We start from the raw sequence: 21,929 nt of genomic DNA, 5'->3' as shown, positions 1-21,929 counted from the left end.
ACGGGAAATTCTGTGTTCATATATGTGGTAAATATGTATATTGTATGTATATTGTATGTGTGTATTTCTAAGTCTTCTACATTAGATAACATTCTCACTGATATATTTACATATAATAATGTGTTATATTGGTTATTTATGTGATTTCACTGAATATTGTCACCAGCCTGAAATGAATGAATCAGAAAATATAAAGATGAATAATGAAGCCCGGTCAGTGGAGGACGTCTTGGCGTCAATAAACACGCACCGTTATTACAATGGGAGGATTTGAAAGTCCTAAAAGAAAGTATACATACAGTATATAGCAGAGTTCTTGGTGAACGTCTCTATAAAACAGAAGCAGTCCTGAGGAGGAGAACCTACCCAGTTCCCTCTGGCAGCGCTCGCCCTCCCAGCCCGAGGTACAGGTACACAGTCCAGAACCTTCCCTGCCATCGTCACACTTCCCCGTCTTCTCACAGCTGCAGGCTGAGAGAGAGAGAAACACGACTCAACACCTTCCCTGATCTCTGGGAGGTGTGAGAGGACGGTTATTTCAGAACGCTGCGCTTCAGGCCTCGTGAAACTTTCTGCTTCAAATCAGCAGTGACACCAAAAGTAAAGAAGGAAATCTAAAGGTTCACATCAGACCCACGGACCGCCAGCCAGTCCTCCAGCCCTGCCAGGAAATAAGACAAATAGTCGTTTTAATTGTTCAATAAACTGTAGTTTTAATGTACTCACCAGGACTGCAGAGTTTTAATGAAAGTAGTGGAGATAAAACGTCAGTGAAAGATCAGTAAAGTTAAAGCTCTTATTGATCATTAGTGGAGGAGTAGAAGCATCTGAGAGAGCCAATAAGTAGAATAATATCTGCTGGATTCCGCAGTAATCATGTGTATTCAGAGGTGACATGAAGCGGTGGCAGATGTACTCAGAAAATACTGCATTTTGAAAAATGAAAACTTCATTAAGAGAATTAATTTCTAAATGTTCAGACGTTATAAAGATGTATATTCTGCAGATAATATTTTAACTAAAAAAGAAACAGCTTTAAATAGAAGATACAGATTAAAAGTACACAAGATTTACATCATATATACTTCAAACGGAGGGGTTGTAGATATTCTGTGTGTTTTAGTCACCTTGGATTACTGAGTATAGGTTTAATTGCGACGTGTGTTTTATTCCTTGTTTGCCTCCGTTCGGAGTGACTTGTCCTTCCTGGTGTGATCCTGAACCTCCACCAATAGGAACGCCTCGTCTCTCCGGCGAGTCGCTTCATCCCCTTTAGTTTGACAACAAATGTCTTGATGCAGCAGGTCCGAGTTTCTTCTCCAGTCAAAGTTACTCTAGTAACTAGAGTTAACCTCGTTTCCTGTTCCTGCACCGCCGTGGAGTTTCAAGCCCGCCTGGCTCGTCCTGCTTCCGCCGGCGGAGGAACAGAGGAAGAGCCTCTAAAGGAGCGACGCCCTCAGCAGATGTTTGGCGTTTTGTGAAGCTGCTCTGCCGGGCGGCGCTGAGTGAAGACAGCTGGCGGGTTCGTCCGGAGCTGAACACACACCCAGCTGTGCGATGGTGAGTGTGAAGTGTTGCCATGGCGACAGACTGCTGATGGGGGTGAGACTGTCTATGAGCTCCAGATTGTTTTTTTATTTTGGAGGGGTGTTATGGGGTAACGACGCAGAAACGATGTGAGTAATTCACAGTGGATTTGAAGAGCAGCAGCCACTTTCTCTCACTTCCTGGAATCCCTTTTCTTTGCCCCACTGACTGGTTGTGAAGCCGGGTTCTCCCTGAACGTGATGCCAGGGAGTCTGGCGCTGACCAGCAGGGGGTTGAAGCATCTCATTTCTATGCAGAGTCGCTCTTCCCTCCACAGAGGAAGTTTCAGCTCTGGTTTAGGACTGACTGCCAGTTTATCAGTGAATCTTTCCTCAAACACTAAAGATCGACGTTCCAAACACACGAGGCTGAGATTCCTGTTCTTCTGTCTTCAGGAAACAGAGTGAGGTTCTCTTCAGGCAAAAGAAAGATTCTCATTCCGTCCAGCCTGGAGGAGGACGGAGGCGAGCAGGACACCGGTGTTACTCTCACTGGCTGCGAAGTGACACAGCAGCAGCCCCACAGCAAGACGGTTCGAATCCAAGATGGAGGCTGGACGTTCTCCGTGTTCTGGTTTCTCTAGAGACTCTCCAGAACTCCAGAAATACAGTTTGTCAACCTGATGAGCCAAATTACTGCCTGTCGTTAGATGTATTGAGATGTTATGTGAGAGTGTGAAGGAGAGGGAGGAAGCAGAGCGTCCAGCGAGTAGAGGGGGTGAAGGTGGAGGAGAATCATCCAGAGTGATGGATGGAGCAGCAGGCTGGATATTAACTGAAGTAAAGCTGCTCTGATGGAGGGAGTGTCGCTGTGTGGAATGGGTGGAGTGAAGGAAGACATGGAGGTGGAGCGGCTGGGACGCAGGTGGACGAGTCAACCTGGAGAATCCAGAAAGGACAAGAGGCAGTGGAGGACAGAGGACGGAGGACGGAGGACAGAGGACGGAGGATGGAGGACAGATGATGGAGGACAGAGGACAGAGAACAGAGGACGGAGGACGGAGAACAAAGGATAGAGGACAGAAGACAGATAACGGAGGACAGAGAACAGGGAACAGAGGACAGATAACAGAGGACAGATAACAGAGTACAGAGGACGGAGGACGGAGGACAGAGGATGGAGGACAGAGGACAGAGAACAGAGGACAGAGGATGGAGGACAGAGAACGGAGGACAGAGAACGGAGGACAGAGGACAGAGGACGGTGACATTTTACTATTTTCTGAAAAAACAGCTTGTAAATCCTGGAACGATGAAAAACTGTGGAGCGACTTTAAATATCAACCAGAACAGAGTAGAAATAAATAAAGGATCAACAAAGGAACTGGAAGACATGATGGAAAAAGACTCAATAAGGAAATATCTATAAACTCTGATCACAGCAGATTCACCTTCATTATATTATATATTATAGAAGCTGAGAAAAGACCTCATGTCAACAGTTTGTCCTCACCGAGTGGAAGAGGAGGACTCATGAGGACTCATGAAGACTCATGAAGACTCATGAAGACTCATGAAGACTCATGAGGACTCATGAAGACTCATGAGGACTCATGAAGACTCATGAAGACTCATGAAGACTCATGAAGACTCATGAAGACTCATGAAGGAGCTTTGTGGTTTTAGCGCCGTGAAGCTTTTCTCAGGAGTTCGAGCCGTTTTGTCTCACGTTCCTGAATCCGTTTCAAAGAAATCCTCGTCTTTTCAACTACAGTCTTCAAAAGACGATTATCTCGTCTGGCATCTCAGCCGCCAACGCGACACAGGAAGCGCAATTAAAGCCTCAAACAACTCAGAGTTTCACAGATAAATTCCTAAACCTTTACCAGCAGTACATTGGGTAACGTCCAGACTTTACTATTATAACAGAGACGGTTGTGGACATGTGTCTTGTCAAAATGACGTCGGCTCCTGTCAAAGTAACAAGACGTTTTGTTGAACTGGTGAAACTGCCTGTCGTCTGGCCAGAGGTTAGAGTCTGCAGGCTGGTAAAGACCAGATGTCTTCAAGGAAAAAAATAGTACTCCTTGGAAATACTCTGAGTGAATGAGGACAATACAACTTAGATATTCCTTTTTTTGTCCCACAATGGAGAATTTTAATTCTGAAATGCTGCTGTAGTAACACATGCGCCGTAGTACCTAGTTCTACTGCACATGCTCAGTAGTACCTAGTTCTACTGCACATGCTCAGTAGAGCCAATCAGAACAAAGTTTCTTCCGTGTTGTCATGACTCCCAGTACATAGTCTCCTGGACTTGGTACTTTTATTTTGACAGTCACTGTAATAACAATCCAACTTGCTAGTTTTATTTTGACAGTCACCGTACTCTTTCTCATTCATTATAAAAACAACCTATAGCGTCCACTAGTGGCCTTACATGAAAACTACGCCTTTATTGGCGTTTCTGCCCTTTCTGAGTAAACGGACATCATTTTCAAAACGTTGCCATGCCAACGCAAAACGTTTCTAAGGTCCGCCCACAGCAGAACACCGTGTTCATGTAAACGCACCGTCTTTGGCCGATCATCCACCGGAGGTGGAGCTTCAAGAGCTCGAAAAGGTGCGGACGGCAAAGACGATGATCTGTGGTCACCACCACCACCACCACCACCACCTTCATCTAATTACCCCAACAATGGCGGACTGCATGCTCCAGGTGACGCTGCAGAAGCTACTGATTCTAGGAGCATAGATCTATGTAACTCAGAGTTCTATAAGTTTATGAGCAGGAGACAACTTCTAAATTTCTATGTGCGCCTTGTCTTCTTCTGAGACAAGGTGTTTGGTGAGTCACAGCGCCCCTAAAGGCCTGGCATATGTACTACATGCTCTGAAGCCTCGTGTTCATAGTGACCTGTGGATGGAATTGTTTTTCAGAACCCCGGGGAGAAAAAAGATGGTTTTAGCTGGTGTGGGCGGGGCCTGAAGTGAAAACGCATAAACTATTGTTTACGTGTAAACGGGGCCTGTGATGTACGAAGTCTTTAGAGTAAAGCCAGCACAGACCCTGGTACCCTTGATTGAATAATGTCAGAATAAAATACTGGTGAACGGACGCTGAGGGGTATGAACTGCAAAGCGTTTAGTGTGTTACTGACAACAGGACTCACAGACAGGATGGACAAAGTCCAGGGACAAATCACCAGCGTGGCTGTAAAACCTCAGAGTGGAAGAAACAGGGCGTTTCACCAGCGTAACAGGAGAACATGAGCTCACAGGCCCGGAGATGAGGGGCAGCAGGGGGAGCTTGGTGATCTGGTTCTGCCCCGGGCCTCAAGCACTCGCTGTGATCAATGATGAGAATGAAGCTGAAGCAGAGGAAAGACCCAGAGTTCCCCTGAACGTGGTGCAGGTCGGACCTGCAGCTTCCAGAGACGCTCCACTGACGTTATTGCAGCCAAAGGGCGTCGAACCGCTTATTAAATCTGCCTTTTTCTCACCATCAGCAATGAATCTTTCATTAGTTGTGTATAATCCACATCATTCCAAGACGGTTCATGTGTTTGTTTGTTTTTCTTATATGCATGAGGCTGAAATAAAGTGGCTGCTGGGAGGACAGTCCAGGGTGTGTTGCTGTCTCGTCTCTGGGAGGACAGGCTCCTACCTGTACAGTTGGACCCGTAGCGGTTCTTCTCACACAACTCGCAGGAAGTCCCCGTGAAGCCGTCGTTGCACCTGCAGTTACCGAGGCCCATGATGCCGTCGCTACAGGAGCCCTGGTTTCCACAAGGAGCCTCCAAACCCCCTGGACACACTGAACCACCACGAAGACGCCGTGAGGATCAAACAATACTGGCATCATCCCACGCATGTTTGTGATGTGATGGGTCAGAATACGTTCTAATGTCCTCCACAAACCCCCCATAGCAGCAGTAACACCCAGTAGGAGCTGCTTCAATTCTCTCTCTTTTTATCATTCAACCTTTATTTAAGCAGGAAAGTAAAACCCACAGAGAAGAAGATCTCTTTTACAAGGTGACCTGGTCGAGCTGTGTGACCTTCACGTCAAACCATTAGATTCAAAACATAGAAAACTGATTTGACACAATTAACCCAATACAATGGTTCAAATGAGAGTGTGCAGATTTCCATGAACAAAATCGAAAAAAAAAGTGCAGATTTTTGAAGGCAAAATTAGAATGAAGTGCAATAAAACGTTAAGGCAAATTCATTAACTAAAGTATAACTAGCATTAACTGTAAAAAGCTTAAAAACAAGAAAAGTGATTAGTGGAACGTCGCTTGAAGAGTAATAAAGAACGGAAATTATATAAGGATACCAGTTTGGACATTTGAGTTTCTGTTCTTTGTAATGAAATGTTAATAAACTCAAAGGATAAGTAATTAAACACAGATAAATATCAATGGTTATCTTGGTTCTTATACTCTAAATGACCCTGTTAATGACACTGATGTTTCATTTTCCTCACTGTACCTGAACGCCTCATACGTAGAAACATGAGGCACGGTGTGCTCTGCTAAAAATACAATAATATAATATAAATAAATGTAAAAAACTTTTGCAGTAGAACGAAAATAATAGTCCAAATATCACCGTATTCTAATCCACAACTAGTGTAAGTCAGTCAAAACCCAAACAATAGAAATGAAGTGGAGACGTTGTGTTTCAGCCACATTCCAGACGACCTGATAGGATTTACCCAGAGACACTGAGACCCAGAGACACTGAGACCCTGAGACACTGAGACACTGAGACGCTGAGACGCTGAGACGCTGAGACGCTGAGACCCTGAGACGCTGAGACGCTGAGACGCTGAGACCCTGAGACGCTGAGACGCTGAGACGCTGAGACCCTGAGACGCTGAGACGCTGAGACCCTGAGACGCTGAGACGCTGAGACCCTGAGACGCTGAGACCCTGAGACCCTGAGACCCTGAGACCCTGAGACGCTGAGACGCTGAGACGCTGAGACGCTGAGACGCTGAGACGCTGAGACGCTGAGACGCTGAGACGCTGAGACCCTGAGACGCTGAGACGCTGAGACGCTGAGACGCTGAGACCCTGAGACGCTGAGACGCTGAGACGCTGAGACCCTGAGACCCTGAGACCCTGAGACGCTGAGACGCTGAGACGCTGAGACGCTGAGACCCTGAGACCCTGAGACCCTGAGACGCTGAGACGCTGAGACGCTGAGACGCTGAGACGCTGAGACCCTGAGACGCTGAGACCCTGAGACCCTGAGACCCTGAGACGCTGAGACGCTGAGACGCTGAGACGCTGAGACCCTGAGACCCTGAGACGCTGAGACGCTGAGACCCTGAGACCCTGAGACGCTGAGACGCTGAGACGCTGAGACGCTGAGACGCTGAGACGCTGAGACCCTGAGACCCTGAGACCCTGAGACGCTGAGACGCTGAGACGCTGAGACGCTGAGACGCTGAGACCCTGAGACGCTGAGACCCTGAGACGCTGAGACGCTGAGACGCTGAGACCCTGAGACGCTGAGACGCTGAGACGCTGAGACGCTGAGACCCTGAGACCCTGAGACCCTGAGACGCTGAGACGCTGAGACGCTGAGACTGCAGGGTCTCGCTCCACCTGAACTTAACCTCAAGCTTTAGTACATCGAATTTAACTTTAACTTACTGCTTTGCACTTTTTCAACTTATGTTATTCATGTCGACGCAATAGTGGTGAATCTGATGGTCTTATGTTTTTTGATGAGCTGTGGGACAGTGGAATGTCTATCCCTCCGTCCCTCCCTCTGTCCCTCCCTCGGTCCCTCCCTCCCTCCCTCCGTCCCTCTCTCCCTACCTCCCTCCGTCCCTCCCCCCCTCCGTCCCTCCCTCCATCCCTCCGTCCCCCCCTCTGTCCCTCCCTACCTCCCTCCCTCCCTCCCTCCCTCCGTCCCTCCCTCCCCCCCTCCGTCCCTCCCTCCATCCCTCCGCCCCCCCCCCCCCCCCCCGTGCAGTTTTCTGAATATTACACAGCTAATGTAGAAGAAGTGGCGGCGGTGATGGGAGTTCCCATGTTGTGAAGCCAAACTGCAGCTGGAGGTTTGTTGAATGTGATGTGGAGTTGTACGCCCCCCCCCCCCCCCCCCCCCCTCCCCCCCCTCACCCCCCTCACCTTGGCAGTCTCGGCCGTAGTGGTTTTTGCAGCACTTCTGTGTCCAGGTTTTATAGGTACAAATTCTTTTACAGCCCATCCTGCTGAACTGGCTGGAGTACACACTGAACCTCCGCCCCGACAGGAAACACTGCGTCGTTTCTCCCTGGAGGAATGTGGTCGTCATATTTTTATAAAAGGAGGAGATTCAGAAACAGATTAGGTTGTTGGGTTTTCGTGGTTGTTATTCCAGAGGGGCCATCTTACCGTGTCGATGTACCTGAAGGAACAGGATGGAGGAAATGAACACCTTCCACACCGACCCTGAAGAAGTTCAACAGCCAAATTCAGCTCTGAGAGACACTTTTACTTTTACTTTGACAGGAAGAGTCGGATTACACTCAATAGCACGTTTTAGTAACGAGGAAATATCAGGAGCTTTACGTTAAGAAACAAACATTTCAACAAATGAACGACGAGAAGAAGGCAGATAGAGTAAATAGAGACAAAATAAAAGAGCAAAACATCAAAGCAGCAAATACCAACCCCCTTTAAGAATCTATGGATGAAGTTAGACGAAGGTTTTCTCAGACTGAACCCGTCTTCAAACACACAGCTCGTTTCAAAAACAACCCACAGCGCCCGCTAGTGGCCAGAAATGAAAACCACATCTTTTTGGGCCTGTCGGCCACTGCCGGGGAGACGCTCCACTGTTCTGATCCGTTTTCACTCAGAATCCCGTCAGAAGGAGTTAAAGGACGGAGAGGTGCTCACGGTGGTGGACTTGTTGTGGAGGTCGTCGCAGTGCGCTCCCAGGCCGGGCGGCTCCAGCAGCTGGTCGATGCCGTAGGCCACACCCACCTGGAAGCTCATGTGGCGCTGCACCAGCCGGGCGGCGTTCCCGTTGATCAGAACATTCCCCTGAGCAGAAACACACACAGCCTGTCAATACCTCCATAACAACACCACCACTTCTGATCCGCCACCGTTACCAAGCAGCAGCAACGCTTCTGACATCTGAGACGTCCTCTCTGCTCATAAAAACCTCCATAATGTTGACCTTTAAAGTGTTTGTGCCATGTGACAGAAGCAGTTACCATGGCAACGGGCGTCATGGTGTTTACAGATGTTTTCTCTTTCCACTCACCACCAGACTCGGGTCACAGCTGAACTTGATGGTGGATCCGTGCATGGTGCGGAACAACGACATCTCCGTCGGCCTGGCGACGGTCAGCAGCTACACACACACACACACGCACACGCACACGCACACGCACACACACACACACACACACGCACACGCACACGCACACGCACACGCACACACACCCGCACACGCACACGCACACGCACACGCACACGCACACGCACACGCACACGCACGCGCACGCGCACGCACACGCACACGCACACGCACACGCACACACACACACACACACACACACACACACACACACACACACACACACACACAGACGTTTTAGTTTCAGGGTCACAAACAGCCCAGAGTTCGTCTCCGGTGGGCCGGACAGGTAAAGTAGTGCCATGATCACCTTTACATTTTTAAAGCTTCTGTTTGTTGTCGTTCAGGATCCGTGATGAAAAGTCAATATTTGTGCAAAACCAAGAAATTTCTACCATAAAGGACTACAATCTCAAGACAGAGCCAATTTGACTGAAAACAAGCTTCTCCTGTCTTTATGCATTAGCGTGCAGGATTTTACAAAGGTCCCCTGGTTTGGACCCACAGGTCCACACCCCTGCTCTAGAACGTTCTCTAACCTCCAGACAGAAGGTACAGATTTGTTGTAAGAAACTCTTTTTGGGGAAACATTTAGAGTTTATAAATCCAGACAGATTCCGTCTACAGGACAGTTCTGTCTTAAAAGCAACAGAAGATAAATATCACTAACTTTGTTTAATTGCGACGTGATCAAATGAATTTGTTGGAAACGTCTCAATAAAGTTTTTACATCAGGACATTACAAGGTTCCTCTTTACAGGAAAAAAAAACAACATAGACTTTGTTGAAATAATTTGTGATTGTAAAGACAGAACAGGAAGCAGGAGAAGAATATTTAAAGTCACAGACTCAGGAGACAAAGACAGATCCTTCCTCCATGTGAGGGCCTTTTTAAACATCTTCTACTCACTGGATCTTTGGATTTTAGTACAAATAAAAACTAGTTGATAGTAAAAGGAGAAGTACGACTGATCCCGTAGGTCTTGAAGGAAATGAGTCCCTCTACCTTGGTGTTGCGTACGACGTGAGCCTTCACTGTGGCGGCGAGTTGCTGGTGGTTGTCGGGGCTGGTGAGCCAGCGCCACCTCTCAGCCGGCATGGAGTCCAGAGCCTGGTTGGTCGGCCAGAAGATGGTGTAGGGCTGGTGGAGGGTCATGTCCAGCAGCACCACCACCCCGGATTCCTGCACACAGCAGCACCAGAGACCCTCATTTCAAACTGTTTGAATACACTGAACACACATATTAGAGTCATTTGTATTCTCAGGGTGAAAATAAACCCAGGAAGTATTTAGTTATTTATAGTGTGTATATAGAGTGTGTATAGAGTATATATAGAGTGTGTATAGTGTGCATATAGTGTGTGTATAGTGTGTATATAGTGTGTATAGTGTGTGTACAGTGTGTATAGAGTATATATAGAGTGTATATAGAGTGTGTATAGTGTGTATAGAGTGTGAATAGTGTATATAGAGTATATATAGAGTGTGTATAGTGTGTATATAGTGTGTGTATAGTGTGTATATAGAGTGTGTATAGTGTGTATAGAGTATATATAGAGTGTGTATAGTGTGTATATAGTGTGTGTATAGTGTGTATATAGAGTGTGTATAGTGTGTATATATAGTGTGTGTATTGTGTATATAGAGTGTGTATAGTGTGTATATAGAGTGTGTATAGTGTGTATATAGTGTGTACAGTGTGTGTATATAGAGTATATATAGAGTGTGTATAGTGTGTATATAGAGTGTGTACAGTGTGTATATAGAGTGTGTATAGTGTGTATATAGAGTGTGTATAGTGTGTATATAGAGTGTGTACAGTGTGTGTATAGAGTGTGTACAGTGTGTGTATAGAGTGTGTACAGTGTGTGTATAGAGTGTGTACAGTGTGTATATAGTGTGTACAGTGTGTATATAGAGTGTGTATATAGTGTACAGTGTGTATATAGAGTGTGTACAGTGTGTATATAGAGTGTGTATACTGTGTATATAGAGTGTGTACAGTGTGTATATAGAGTGTGTACAGTGTGTGTGTACAGTGTGTATATAGAGTGTGTGAGTGTGTATATAGAGTGTGTACAGTGTGTGTGTACAGTGTGTATATAGAGTGTGTATAGTGTGTATATAGAGTGTGTATAGTGTGTATATAGAGTGTGTACAGTGTGTATATAGAGTGTGTACAGTGTGTATATAGTGTGTACAGTGTGTATATAGAGTGTGTACAGTGTGTATATAGAGTGTGTATAGTGTGTATATAGAGTGTGTACAGTGTGTATATAGAGTGTGTACAGTGTGTATATAGTGTGTGTACAGTGTGTATATAGAGTGTGTACAGTGTGTATATAGAGTGTGTATAGTGTGTATATAGAGTGTGTACAGTGTGTATATAGTGTGTACAGTGTGTATATAGTGTGTGTACAGTGTGTATATAGAGTGTGTACAGTGTGTATATAGTGTGTGTACAGTGTGTATATAGAGTGTGTACAGTGTGTATATAGAGTGTGTACAGTGTGTATATAGAGTGTGTACAGTGTGTATATAGTGTGTGTGAGTGTAATAAGAAATCAGCTGTTCTGAGTGGCGCCTCAGTAACTCGAAGGTTTGAATTATAACTCTGCTGTCGTCTGATTGTTTCTGGAGTTTATCAAACAGAAACATCAAAATAAAGCTGCTCTTTCAGAATATTTCCTCTTTTTCTGAACGTTTCTCAAACATGCAACCATCAACAAGTCATAAGAAGAAGATAAACTAATGAGGGAATGAAAGCTCCTGTGGATCAGTGATCTTGGTATCTGGGGAAAACTAGCAGGTTGAAAGGTAAACATGGTTGTCAGTAGCTATGGAAGCACGAGGTGGTGTTTGCTGATTGGTCCACTCCAGGCCCACGCCCTCATTGACAGCTCCAGGCGTGAAGCCACCGTCACTCGGGGGAAACATCCACCGCTTCCTGGTACCGCTGCAGTGGTTCCTTTATTACCTCCAGCAGCTTGGAGAAGCGGGTGTAGCCATAAAAGGAAGCCGCTGTGGTTAAATTCATCTGAACACAAAGAGAGAGAGAATAAGATCGTAGTGAGCGACCGCTCGTTCAACACTCAGTCATTATCTACTGAAAGTCACCAGAGCAGGCTGGAGACGCAGTTTGTCCTCCAGCCGGTACGGCGTGAGCAGCTGGTCCACGTGGTGAATGAGTCCGTTAGCTGTGGTGTAGTCACTTTTCACGATCCTGGATCTGTTGTTGATCCACAGTGTGCCCTGTAGGGGGAGACAGAGTTCGGTTCAGTCCTGTAGAGACACTGGTCGAACTTTCAACATCTCAAAACTTCTAAGATCGTATTCATGTGGGACAAAACACTGATTCCATGTCCCGACAATCATGTCTTCTGCATTCCTGTGATAGTTTGTGTCTTTCCCTCTTGTTGTCTAACGGCGCTTTTCCACCAGCTCCGACTCGGCTCGGCTCGGCTCGGCTCGGCTCGGCTCTGCTCTACTCTACTCTACTCTACTCTACTCAGCCTTACTCTACTCTACTCTACTCTACTCTACTCTACTCAGCCTTACTCTACTCTGCTCTGCTCTACTCTACTCTAATCAGCCTTACTCTACTCTACTCTACTCTACTCTACTCTACTCTACTCTACCCTACTCTACTCTACTCTACTCTACTCTACTCTACTCAGCCTTACTCTACTCTACTCTACTCTACTCTACTCTACCCTACTCTACTCTACTCTACTCTACTCTACTCTACTCTACTCTACTCTACTCTACCCTACTCTACTCTACTCTACTCTGCTCTGCTCTACTCTACTCTAATCAGCCTTACTCTACTCTACTCTACTCTACTCTACCCTACTCTACTCTACTCTACTCTACTCTACTCTACTCTACTCTACCCTACTCTACTCTACCCTACTCTACTCTACTCTACTCTACTCTAATCAGCCTTACTCTACTCTACTCTACTCTACCCTACTCTACTCTACTCTACTCTACTCTACTCTACTCTACTCTACTCTACTCTACTCTACTCTACTCAGCCTTACTCTACTCTGCTCTGCTCTACTCTACTCTAATCAGCCTTACTCTACTCTACTCTACTCTACTCTACTCTACTCTGCTCTGCTCTACTCTACTCTAATCAGCCTTACTCTACTCTACTCTACTCTACTCTACCCTACTCTAGTAGACTCTCCTCTACTTGCCTCTACTAGACTCTACTAGACTCTACTAGACTCTACTAGACTGTACTCAGTCTCGGTCGTTCTCCATTACAATAAAGTGTGACCACGATGTGGGCGGAGTCATCGGAGCTTTTCCCTGTCATGTACCAGTAATCCTCCCGGTATGAAGCAGAGCGAACCTCTACTGGATATCAGCTCAAATAATAAATGCATTAGTTTATGTTTTTATATATTAATAATAATACATATTGTTTATTGTTAGGATTGTGCTTTACTGCTTCGTACAAACAAACGTTCCAATACTTTAAACTTTAATGGAAATGTGGTTAAACGGCGTTCTCCAGGACAGCGACGGGTTTTAGTTTTTAACATCTGCTGTGAAAAATGGGACGTTGGAGGAAGAAGGTCACCAGTTAACAGGGGAACCAGTTCATCCTAAACACCGAGGCTCAGAGACCTCCTGGTCCTGGTAGCGTGTCGCTCCGTGGAGCTCCTGAATCCTCTGGTCGCCTCCAGACAGAGAAACGTCTGCAGCTCCTCGCTGCTCCACTGGTTGGTTTCTGTGCTTCTTTCTCTGTTTGGGAGAACCAGGAAAGTACCTGGTAGTGGGTACTATGAAAGTACCTGGTAGCGGTAACCAGGAAAGTACCTGGTAGCGGTAACCAGGAAAGTACCTGGTAGTGGGTACGATGAAAGTACCTGGTAGCGGGAACCAGGAAAGTACCTGGTAGCGAAAACCAGGAAAGTACCTGGTAGCGGGTACCAGGAAAGTACCTGGTAGTGGGGACCAGGAAAGTACCTGGTAGCGGTAACCAGGAAAGTACCTGGTAGCGGTAACCAGGAAAGTACCTGGTAGTGGGTACTATGAAAGTACCTGGTAGCTGGTACCAGTAAAGTACCTGGTAGCGGGAACCAGGAAAGTACCTGGTAGTGGTACTAACACGTAGTGGAATAGAGAGTAGAGTCAGTGGAGGATTTACAGGAGAGGCTCCTCCCCTCCTGACTCCCACACTAGTACTGTTTCCTTGCGTCTTGTTTTTGCCGTCCTGATGGATTTAGGTGTTTTAGTTACTTCCTCCATTGTGTTCCTGTTAATATGGGCCTCAGAAGGTTTTCTTAGTCACGGTGCTTTAGGTTTATACCACTGGGAGAACTTCACTGTACTGAGCTTCTCGACTCTCTTCTGGATGATGTGATGAAAAGGTACCACACAAGTCCAGTACTGTCCTGTTCTACTATGTGGATTCTGATTCCATTGGACTGCAATTTGTTGATTATTTGTACTTTTCTCTATCTTTTATGACACTTCAAGAGGCTGCTGCGCCTCACAAATAAATAAAACAGGAAGTAACCAGAGGTTCTTATGAGCATCCGGGGCAGTGAGTGGCAGTCAGAGCCTCTCAGACCAGGAACCAAATAAACTCTCTGGTACTCGAGCATCACTGAGTCCAGGATTATTAGTTTGCTGAATCTGTATGAAGCCCCGGCCAGATCAGCTGGTAGAGCATGAGACTCTCAAGGTAGAGGGTTCATGTCCCAAGCTGGGCGCCACCTTCCTGTGGGCTCTCCACCTTCCTGTGGGCTCTCCACCTTCCTGAGGGCTCTCCACCTTCCTATGGGCTCTCTACCTTCCTGTGAGCTCTCTACCTTCCTGTGGGCTCTCCACCTTCCTGTGGGCTCTCCACCTTCCTGTGGGCTCTCTACCTTCCTGTGGGCTCTCCACCTTCCTGTGGGCTCTCCACCTTCCTATGGGCTCTCCACCTTCCTGTGGGCTCTCTACCTTCCTGTGGGCTCTCCACCTTCCTGTGGGCTCTCTACCTTCCTGTGGGCTCTCCACCTTCCTGTGGGCTCTCCACCTTCCTATGGGCTCTCCACCTTCCTGTGGGCTCTCTACCTTCCTGTGGGCTCTCCACCTTCCTGTGGGCTCTCCACCTTCCTATGGGCTCTCCACCTTCCTGTGGGCTCTCCACCTTCCTGTGGGCTCTCCACCTTCCTGTGGGCTCTCTACCTTCCTGTGGGCTCTCCACCTGCAGGAAGGTTCTTAATGGGTCAGTGTGATCTGGGTGACGGTGCTCAGACCGACACCACCACCACCCGGGAACGGAGAAGAGGGAGAAGATGGATGGACCTGTATGAAGAGGTACTATTTTTATCTGTGTGTGTGTGTGTGTGTGTGTGTGTGTGTGTGTGTGTGTGTGTGTTACCTCCTGCATGCTGAAGTGCAGTGTGTGTCCCGACACTGAGATGGCTCGCTCCGTGGCTTTGAGGTCACTGAAGGTCAAAGCTTCACAGGAAATGACGTGGTGATAAGCCAGATCAGTCGAGCGCCCAAAGCTCTTCCACGTCGTGATCTACAGGAATGCAGGTGAACAACATGGCGACTGATTCGTAACGGACAAGATCAACACACGTAACGTGCAATATGTAACAGTGCTGGTTTCATGTTGAAGCTATATCAGCTAATATTCAGCAGAATGAGACAACAGTAGTGATGTCATCTAAAAGTCCGTGTTGTGAAGATCTGCTGGTATTTCTACCAAAATCAGAAGTTTACAGTTTGCCTGAGCAGATTCCGTGTTGCAATACAAGTTTGCGCCACAAGGTGGTACACTGAGCGACTTAATGAAGCAGCAGCAGCAGTAGTGAACACGACAGTGGGTGGAGGTCGTGGCGCTACGCTGCAGTGACACAACACTGCCACCTAATGTACAATAAAGACATGGCTTCAATTTCAAAGGTTTAATTTTGAAAGACGGAAAAAGAGTTTGGAGGTGATATTGTTCTACTTCCTCATGTCGCCGCTCACCACAGGGACGTTGACTTCTCCAACCGGGGAGAAGACAGTGAACGGTCCTTTGCCGTAAAGTCCGGGACCGTCTGTCCCCTGAACACAAAGAAAGCAGCATTGGTGACAGAAGTTATTAAAAACAGGTTATTTTGGGTTAAATTTGTGGTTCAACTTTTCTTCTGAAGGATCTCCCAGGGGATTATTCACACATCAATAAATACATTTACATCCAGTTTATTCTCAATAGAACACGAACAACAAAGATGTTGAAAGTGACATGTTGTCATTTAGTAGAAGACATTAGTATAAGTTTTAGTTCTTACTACTGAGCGATGGTGACGTTTCCACTAACAAGAGGAAGTGAATACTGGAGGGACTCACCGCTAACATCGATCGGATGAAGGAATTGTTTGAGTTCAGCTGAATCTCCTGCAGGAGAGAAAACATGTGGTCCTGTGAGTGTGGGGGGGGGGGGGGGGGGGGGGGGGGGGGGGGGGCGTGGGGGGGAGGGGGGGGGGGGGGGGGGGGGGGGGGGGGGGGGGGGGGGGGGGGGGGGGGGGGGGGGGGGGGGGGGGGGGGGGGGGGGGGGGGGGGGGGGGGAGAGGTCAGAGGTCAGGTTCCTCACCTTCTCGACGGAGCCCGCGGCACTCGAAGCCGTCGCCAATGTGACCTCTTGTGCAGGTGCAGTTCCTCTCACCTTCACCGTAGGAACTGCAGGAGGCGAACCTGCTGCAGCCGCCATTGTTCTGCACACAGACACAGTCTCACTGATACTGATACCGATACCGATACTCATACTGATACTGATACTCATACCGATACCGATACCGATACTGATACCGATACTCATACTGATACTCATACTGATACTGATACTGATACTGATACTGATACTGATACTGATACTGATACTGATACTCATACCGATACTGATACCGATACCGATACCGATACCGATACTCATACTGATACTGATACTGATACTGATAGGAACTGTGGGGGAACATGAGCTGGTCTCCTTGGTAAAGGAAGCATCAGTGGTTCCTAGGCTAAAGGAGGTTCTAAAGGAAGCAACGAGCCTCCTTTCCTTTGCTTAGGGAGAATTCCAACGCTCCTTATCATGGCCGCCACTTAAACATTTCTGGAGTTGAGGAGAAGTGGATAGGAAAGGAGATTGGAGGGACTGTTAGGAGATAGGAGGGACTATTAGGAGATAAGATGGACTGTTAGGAGATAGGAGGGACTGTTAGGAGATAGGAGGGACTGTTAGGAGATAGGAGGGACTATTAGGAGATAGGAGGGACTGTTAGGAGATAGGAGGGACTGTTAGGAGATAGGAGGGACTATTAGGAGATAGGAGGGACTGTTAGGAGATAGGAGGGACTGTTAGGAGATAGGAGGGACTATTAGGAGATAGGAGGGACTGTTAGGAGATAGGAGGGACTGTTAGGAGAGAGGAGGAATCTCCACCCTTCCTGTGTTTAGAAGCTGTGTGCTCCAGTCTGCAAGCCGCCTGGTTGTCACGTTGCTTCATCTTGTGGCCAGGAACAGTCAAGTCCTTTGCTTTGTATCTCTGTCATGACCCCCCCCCACCCCATCCCCCCCCCCCCCCCCCCCATCCCCCATCCCCCACCCATTGAAGGTCCTCCATGTTTACAGAATGTTTCTTCATAGTGAAAGATGCTGCGGCCGCTGCTTGGTGGGCTCTACTACCTCCAGCTGTCAGTGTCAGTGTGTTGTAACGGGAGGCGGATGACAGACGTACGATTCTGCAGGGGTTCATGCGTTCGCAGTAGCGCCCTCTCCTGGTGAAGCCGTCCCGACACCTGCAGGACGTCTGCAAGCGACAGAAAACAATCAGGGTTCCCAATCAGGACAGTCGACCCGTCTGCTTCCTGCCTCCGAGCGCAGCAGCGCCACCAATCAAGTAATCCTTCTTCTTCTTTGTCTCAGCAACTAATGTCCGTTTATTATTTATTGAAATTTTTTTTTCAAATATTAGGAAATGACATTAGTGCAGGTCTCATATAGCTCATATACCATACTATATTCTAGTACATATTCTAAAGCGTAAAAGCACCAGTTGCATTCATTATGAATAAAAGAAAAGAAAAGAAAAGAAAAGAAAAGAAAAGAAAAGAAAAGAAAAGAAAAAAGAAAAAAAGAAAGAAAAAAACAAAAAGAAAAAAAAGAAAAGAAAAAAAAGAAAAGAAAAAAAATTAATAAATACAAAAATAAAATAAAATAAAATAAAATAAAATAAAATAAAACTTGGAGTTGTTATTTCAGTTCTCACATTTGACTATTTTCACTCAAGAATATATAAGAAAAGCAGGTTAAGACTTCAAAAATGAGGTTTACTTGAAATAAAACCAGTATGTGAGCCTCACTACAATACAACTGCTGAAACTTCACGCCACACAAACGGCTGGGCGTCAGCTGACGTCTAAGATAATGTGACATCCTACTGGTGGTTCCTTACAATGTTGGGCCCTGCCCTGAGGCACTCCTCGTTCTGGTGGCAGCCGCCATTGTTGACCAGACAGCCATCCATCTCTGTGAACCAACGACACATTTCAAATGCATTATGACGACATTTACAAGCAAGGAAAACATAGTAAAGTGTCTGGGGTCTATTATTTTTTTTTACACTGCATGCTTTGTGCTAAACTGAACCTGAACGAATTCACGAGCCAGTGAGATCAAACTGAACCTCTCATCTGAGAATAAACCGAGTGAAGCCTTTCCCTCGATGGAATCCAAACATGAATCTTAAGCTTCAGAAATCCTTGTAGATCTGTGAGTCTTTATTATCTAACATGTCAAATATCAACTGTTTAGAACATAAGGAACAGAGTGTTTTAGTTTCTTAGATTTGAAGACAAAAAACTGCTTTCTAGACTTTAAATACTTGAATTCTTGGAGAGCTTAGTATTTGAGTTGAGGCGTTGGGAATACACACCCAGGCAGACGACTCCGTCTCCAGTGAAGCCGGCGTTACAGCTGCAGGTCCGTTCTCCTGCTGAGATCTTTCTACACCTGGCGAACTCCGAACAGCCGCCGTTAGACCTGCTGCACAGATCCAGCTCTGAGGAGCAGAGAACAACCGTCACTACCTACACTCACTACAGGAAAACTACCGTGTGTGTGTGTGTGTGTGTGTGTGTGTGTGTGTGTGTGTGTGTGTGTGTGTGTGTGTGTGTGTGTGTGTGTGTGTGTGTGTGTGTGTGTGTGTGTGTGTGTGTGTGTGTGTGTGTGTGTACCGTTGCAGTAGGTCCCGTTCCCTTGGTATCCTGCCACACACACACACACAGCAGCTTGGCCGTTGGGCCCCGTGATGCAGCTGCAGCAGAGGACGAGCTCATCAACATTGAATCCAATGACATGTTCTTTAATTCCATGAACACACACACAGTCAGTGGTTAATGTGAAGTGTGACGTGCATCCTGTTTCCTCCAGCGACCGCTGGGCTGTGATTGGACGTCTCTGTCCTCGCAGTAACGTCCTCAATGACTCCTGACCCGTCCCGCGGGACCCTTCTCCATGTTGGACAGACATGAGCTGGACTGCTGACTTGGACCTGACGTCCTCCTGGTACAACTTGAAGTTACTTCAGTACTCCTGTACGTGAGGTACTCCAGCTTGACCTTGTGTGTAAGTACACTGAGAGCTGTTTTGACTGAAGTTAGTTGAAATGACTTTTGCGAGCAGAGATTAATGCTCCACGTTGTTTCTGAAGCTGCAATATTCAATCTGAAACATGTTTCTCTTCACGCAGGAGTTTCTACTGAAATCTCAACATTGTCTTGTTATTTTAACGTCTTTCAAACAGGGATTGTTGGGTCACTTGTTCAAAAACAGTTTTCTTTAGATTTCAAAACAATACTTAATGCATTAAGTTATTTATTTGTTGTACAGTTTGTATCTGTGGCAGCTTCTGGAACTCGGCGAGTCGCAGGACTGTCATCGACTTTTCTAACTCCTGGTTAGTGTTCGTTGTGTCTGAACCACATCAAAATGTCTTCAACGTTCTTAGACAAGAGGCTTCGTAAGAGAAAAATAACACATAAGCATCAATATATATATATTTTTACTGCATTTCTTAAAATGTGAAGTTTGAGTTCACACAGCCAGCTATGTAACACGTGTACATTCCTCCTGCTACACACAGAATACTGTACGGTAGTACTCACTTTTACCCCAAAACATTATGGGAGCAGTAAGTGGATGTGGTGATGAGTGGAGGACAAAAAGAGCTGCTCGGTGTTTTAACTAAACTATTATCAACATCTTTCTCTGGTTTGCTGAAATCCTGAGCTTCACTCAGAAACACGACTCACTTTGCGTTCTCGTCACATGATCCTCCACAGGCGTCGTCCTTGATCTCTGCGTCACACACATTCCACAGGAGGAGAGGTTAAAGAACGTGTGTGTGTGTGTGTGTGTGTGTGTGTGTGTGTGTGTGTGTGTGTGTGTGTGTGTGTGTGTGTGTGTGTGTGTGTGTGTGTGTGTGTGTGTGTGTGTGTGTGTGTTACCTATAGAGCAGGTCGCTCCTTTCCAACCTTTATAACACAAACACTTGCCGCTTCCCGCCAGGCCCTCGTCACACTTGCCGTGGCTGCACACACACTCTGGAACACAAGAGACACGAATCTTTTATCTTCCTGCAGGTTTCAGAGTTTCGGAGGTTTTCTCCACGGTCCATTAGAAGATGAGACTTTATCAGCTTTTTGTCTTTGAACGTTGGTTTGGCAGGTTGTTAACTTCATTGTTTTATTTTTTAAAATGCCGTGACATTCCCAGGTTTTAAGGTCCTTTATATATCTTAGCTGCTTGAAACACGTTTACAACTTCAACTCTGAGACTGTCGTCCTGCGACGCGCTGCGCAGTGTGGCTTGTTAAATACATTTAACAAAAAGATAAAGATAAAAAAAACGTATATTTTCTGTTGTTAACTTGTTAAACAGACAAAATCAAGAGCTCATAAGATTACCAATGTATATGCTGTGCTTGAAAATAGAATCATAGGCGGCGCCTTTAATCACCTTTTGTTTCAGCTCTGCATTAAAGCTCAAAACATTAATATCAATAAAACACAAGGGAAGCACGCGGTTCAACAAGAGGCTGAAAACACCCGTGAGGCTCTGCCTGAACATGAAGCTCGAGTGTTCCAGCAAGGCTTTCTTCTCTGCTGGTCAGAATCACAAACGCTTTATTTTGGTGAAAGATTTAAAAGCAGTATTGAACCAAAACACCACAGCAGCTTGATTCCTGTCAAGATGAGGAGGAGGAGATTCCTTCGCATAGGGTGAGGGTGAGGTTTAACCACCGTACACTTTTAGGACGATTGAGCGCCTGAATATAAGCCACACCCACCAAATTTGAAAAAAAAAGAAAGAAAGTTCAGAGTTACGTGATGCACCTGAACGCATCTCCCATGTATCTGCAGCATGAAGCTCATTAACCCATAAAAATCCATAAATTAGCCACGTCGTCGTTTAATCCGCAGTTTTCAAACCGTGTGAAAAAAGTAGCTGCTTATAGTCTGGAAATTACGGTAACCGTTAAATATTCATAAGTGTATGCGCCGTCAAGTATTTAAATAAAAGCAAGAAAAGTAAAATTGTATTTATTCAATAATGTGATTCATGTGGTGGTCAGGGAATTTGTGTGTGTGTGTGTGTGTGTGTGTGTGTGTGTGTGTGTGTGTGTGTGTGTGTGTGTGTGTGTGTGTGTGTGTGTGTGTGTGTGTGTGTGTGTGTGTGTGTGTGTGTGTGTGTGTGTGTGTGTGTGTGTGTGTGTGTGTCTCACTGGAGGAGCAGTTGACTCCGTATCTTCCCGGTTCACAGTCCTCGCAGGCGGTACCATGGAAACCCTCGTAGCAACGGCAGTCTCCGTTGCCAAGGTTACCGTCCTGACACTCCCCGTGATTGGAGCACCAGCTGCCCTCCTCTCCGGGGCATTTGAAGCACTCGTGGCCATAGTAGCCGGGGCAGCAGGAGTGATCCTGCAGCAGAGACACTTTCTGATGAGAAGCTGTGGACACTGATGATACCGG

General features: G+C 46.5%; 2 protein-coding genes across 2 annotated transcripts in view; both read right to left on the bottom strand.

The window, feature by feature from the left end:
• stab1 (stabilin 1) overlaps window positions 1–21,929 on the bottom strand; it is a 92,223-nt gene that overhangs the window by 28,924 nt on the left and 41,370 nt on the right. Inside the window, exons 38-57 of the mRNA XM_080461178.1 lie at window positions 21,683–21,878; window positions 20,406–20,501; window positions 20,211–20,256; window positions 19,134–19,213; window positions 18,833–18,958; window positions 18,353–18,426; window positions 17,636–17,707; window positions 16,496–16,616; window positions 16,252–16,307; window positions 15,889–15,966; window positions 15,287–15,433; window positions 12,019–12,153; window positions 11,879–11,938; window positions 9,907–10,083; window positions 8,805–8,894; window positions 8,432–8,578; window positions 7,925–7,981; window positions 7,679–7,823; window positions 5,194–5,343; window positions 367–471 (exon numbers count right to left, since the gene is read on the bottom strand). Of these exons, the coding sequence (XP_080317304.1) occupies window positions 367–471; window positions 5,194–5,343; window positions 7,679–7,823; window positions 7,925–7,981; window positions 8,432–8,578; window positions 8,805–8,894; window positions 9,907–10,083; window positions 11,879–11,938; window positions 12,019–12,153; window positions 15,287–15,433; window positions 15,889–15,966; window positions 16,252–16,307; window positions 16,496–16,616; window positions 17,636–17,707; window positions 18,353–18,426; window positions 18,833–18,958; window positions 19,134–19,213; window positions 20,211–20,256; window positions 20,406–20,501; window positions 21,683–21,878 (2,158 nt within the window). The remainder of the gene's footprint in view (window positions 1–366; window positions 472–5,193; window positions 5,344–7,678; window positions 7,824–7,924; window positions 7,982–8,431; window positions 8,579–8,804; window positions 8,895–9,906; window positions 10,084–11,878; window positions 11,939–12,018; window positions 12,154–15,286; window positions 15,434–15,888; window positions 15,967–16,251; window positions 16,308–16,495; window positions 16,617–17,635; window positions 17,708–18,352; window positions 18,427–18,832; window positions 18,959–19,133; window positions 19,214–20,210; window positions 20,257–20,405; window positions 20,502–21,682; window positions 21,879–21,929) is intronic.
• Window positions 10,199–10,777, bottom strand: LOC308108960 (uncharacterized protein; the record flags this gene model as incomplete). Its single annotated transcript, XM_080462291.1, is given in 3 exon segments — window positions 10,199–10,354; window positions 10,356–10,513; window positions 10,516–10,777. Coding segments are annotated over 3 exon segments (576 nt in total), but the record flags the coding sequence as incomplete, so codon positions are not given.

This window comes from Lipophrys pholis, assembly GCF_963383615.2.
Source record: "Lipophrys pholis genome assembly, chromosome: 4".
Taxonomy (NCBI): Eukaryota; Metazoa; Chordata; class Actinopteri; order Blenniiformes; family Blenniidae; genus Lipophrys; species Lipophrys pholis.
Note: the sequence above shows the minus strand (reverse complement) of the source record. Positions and strands in the feature narration are given on the sequence as shown.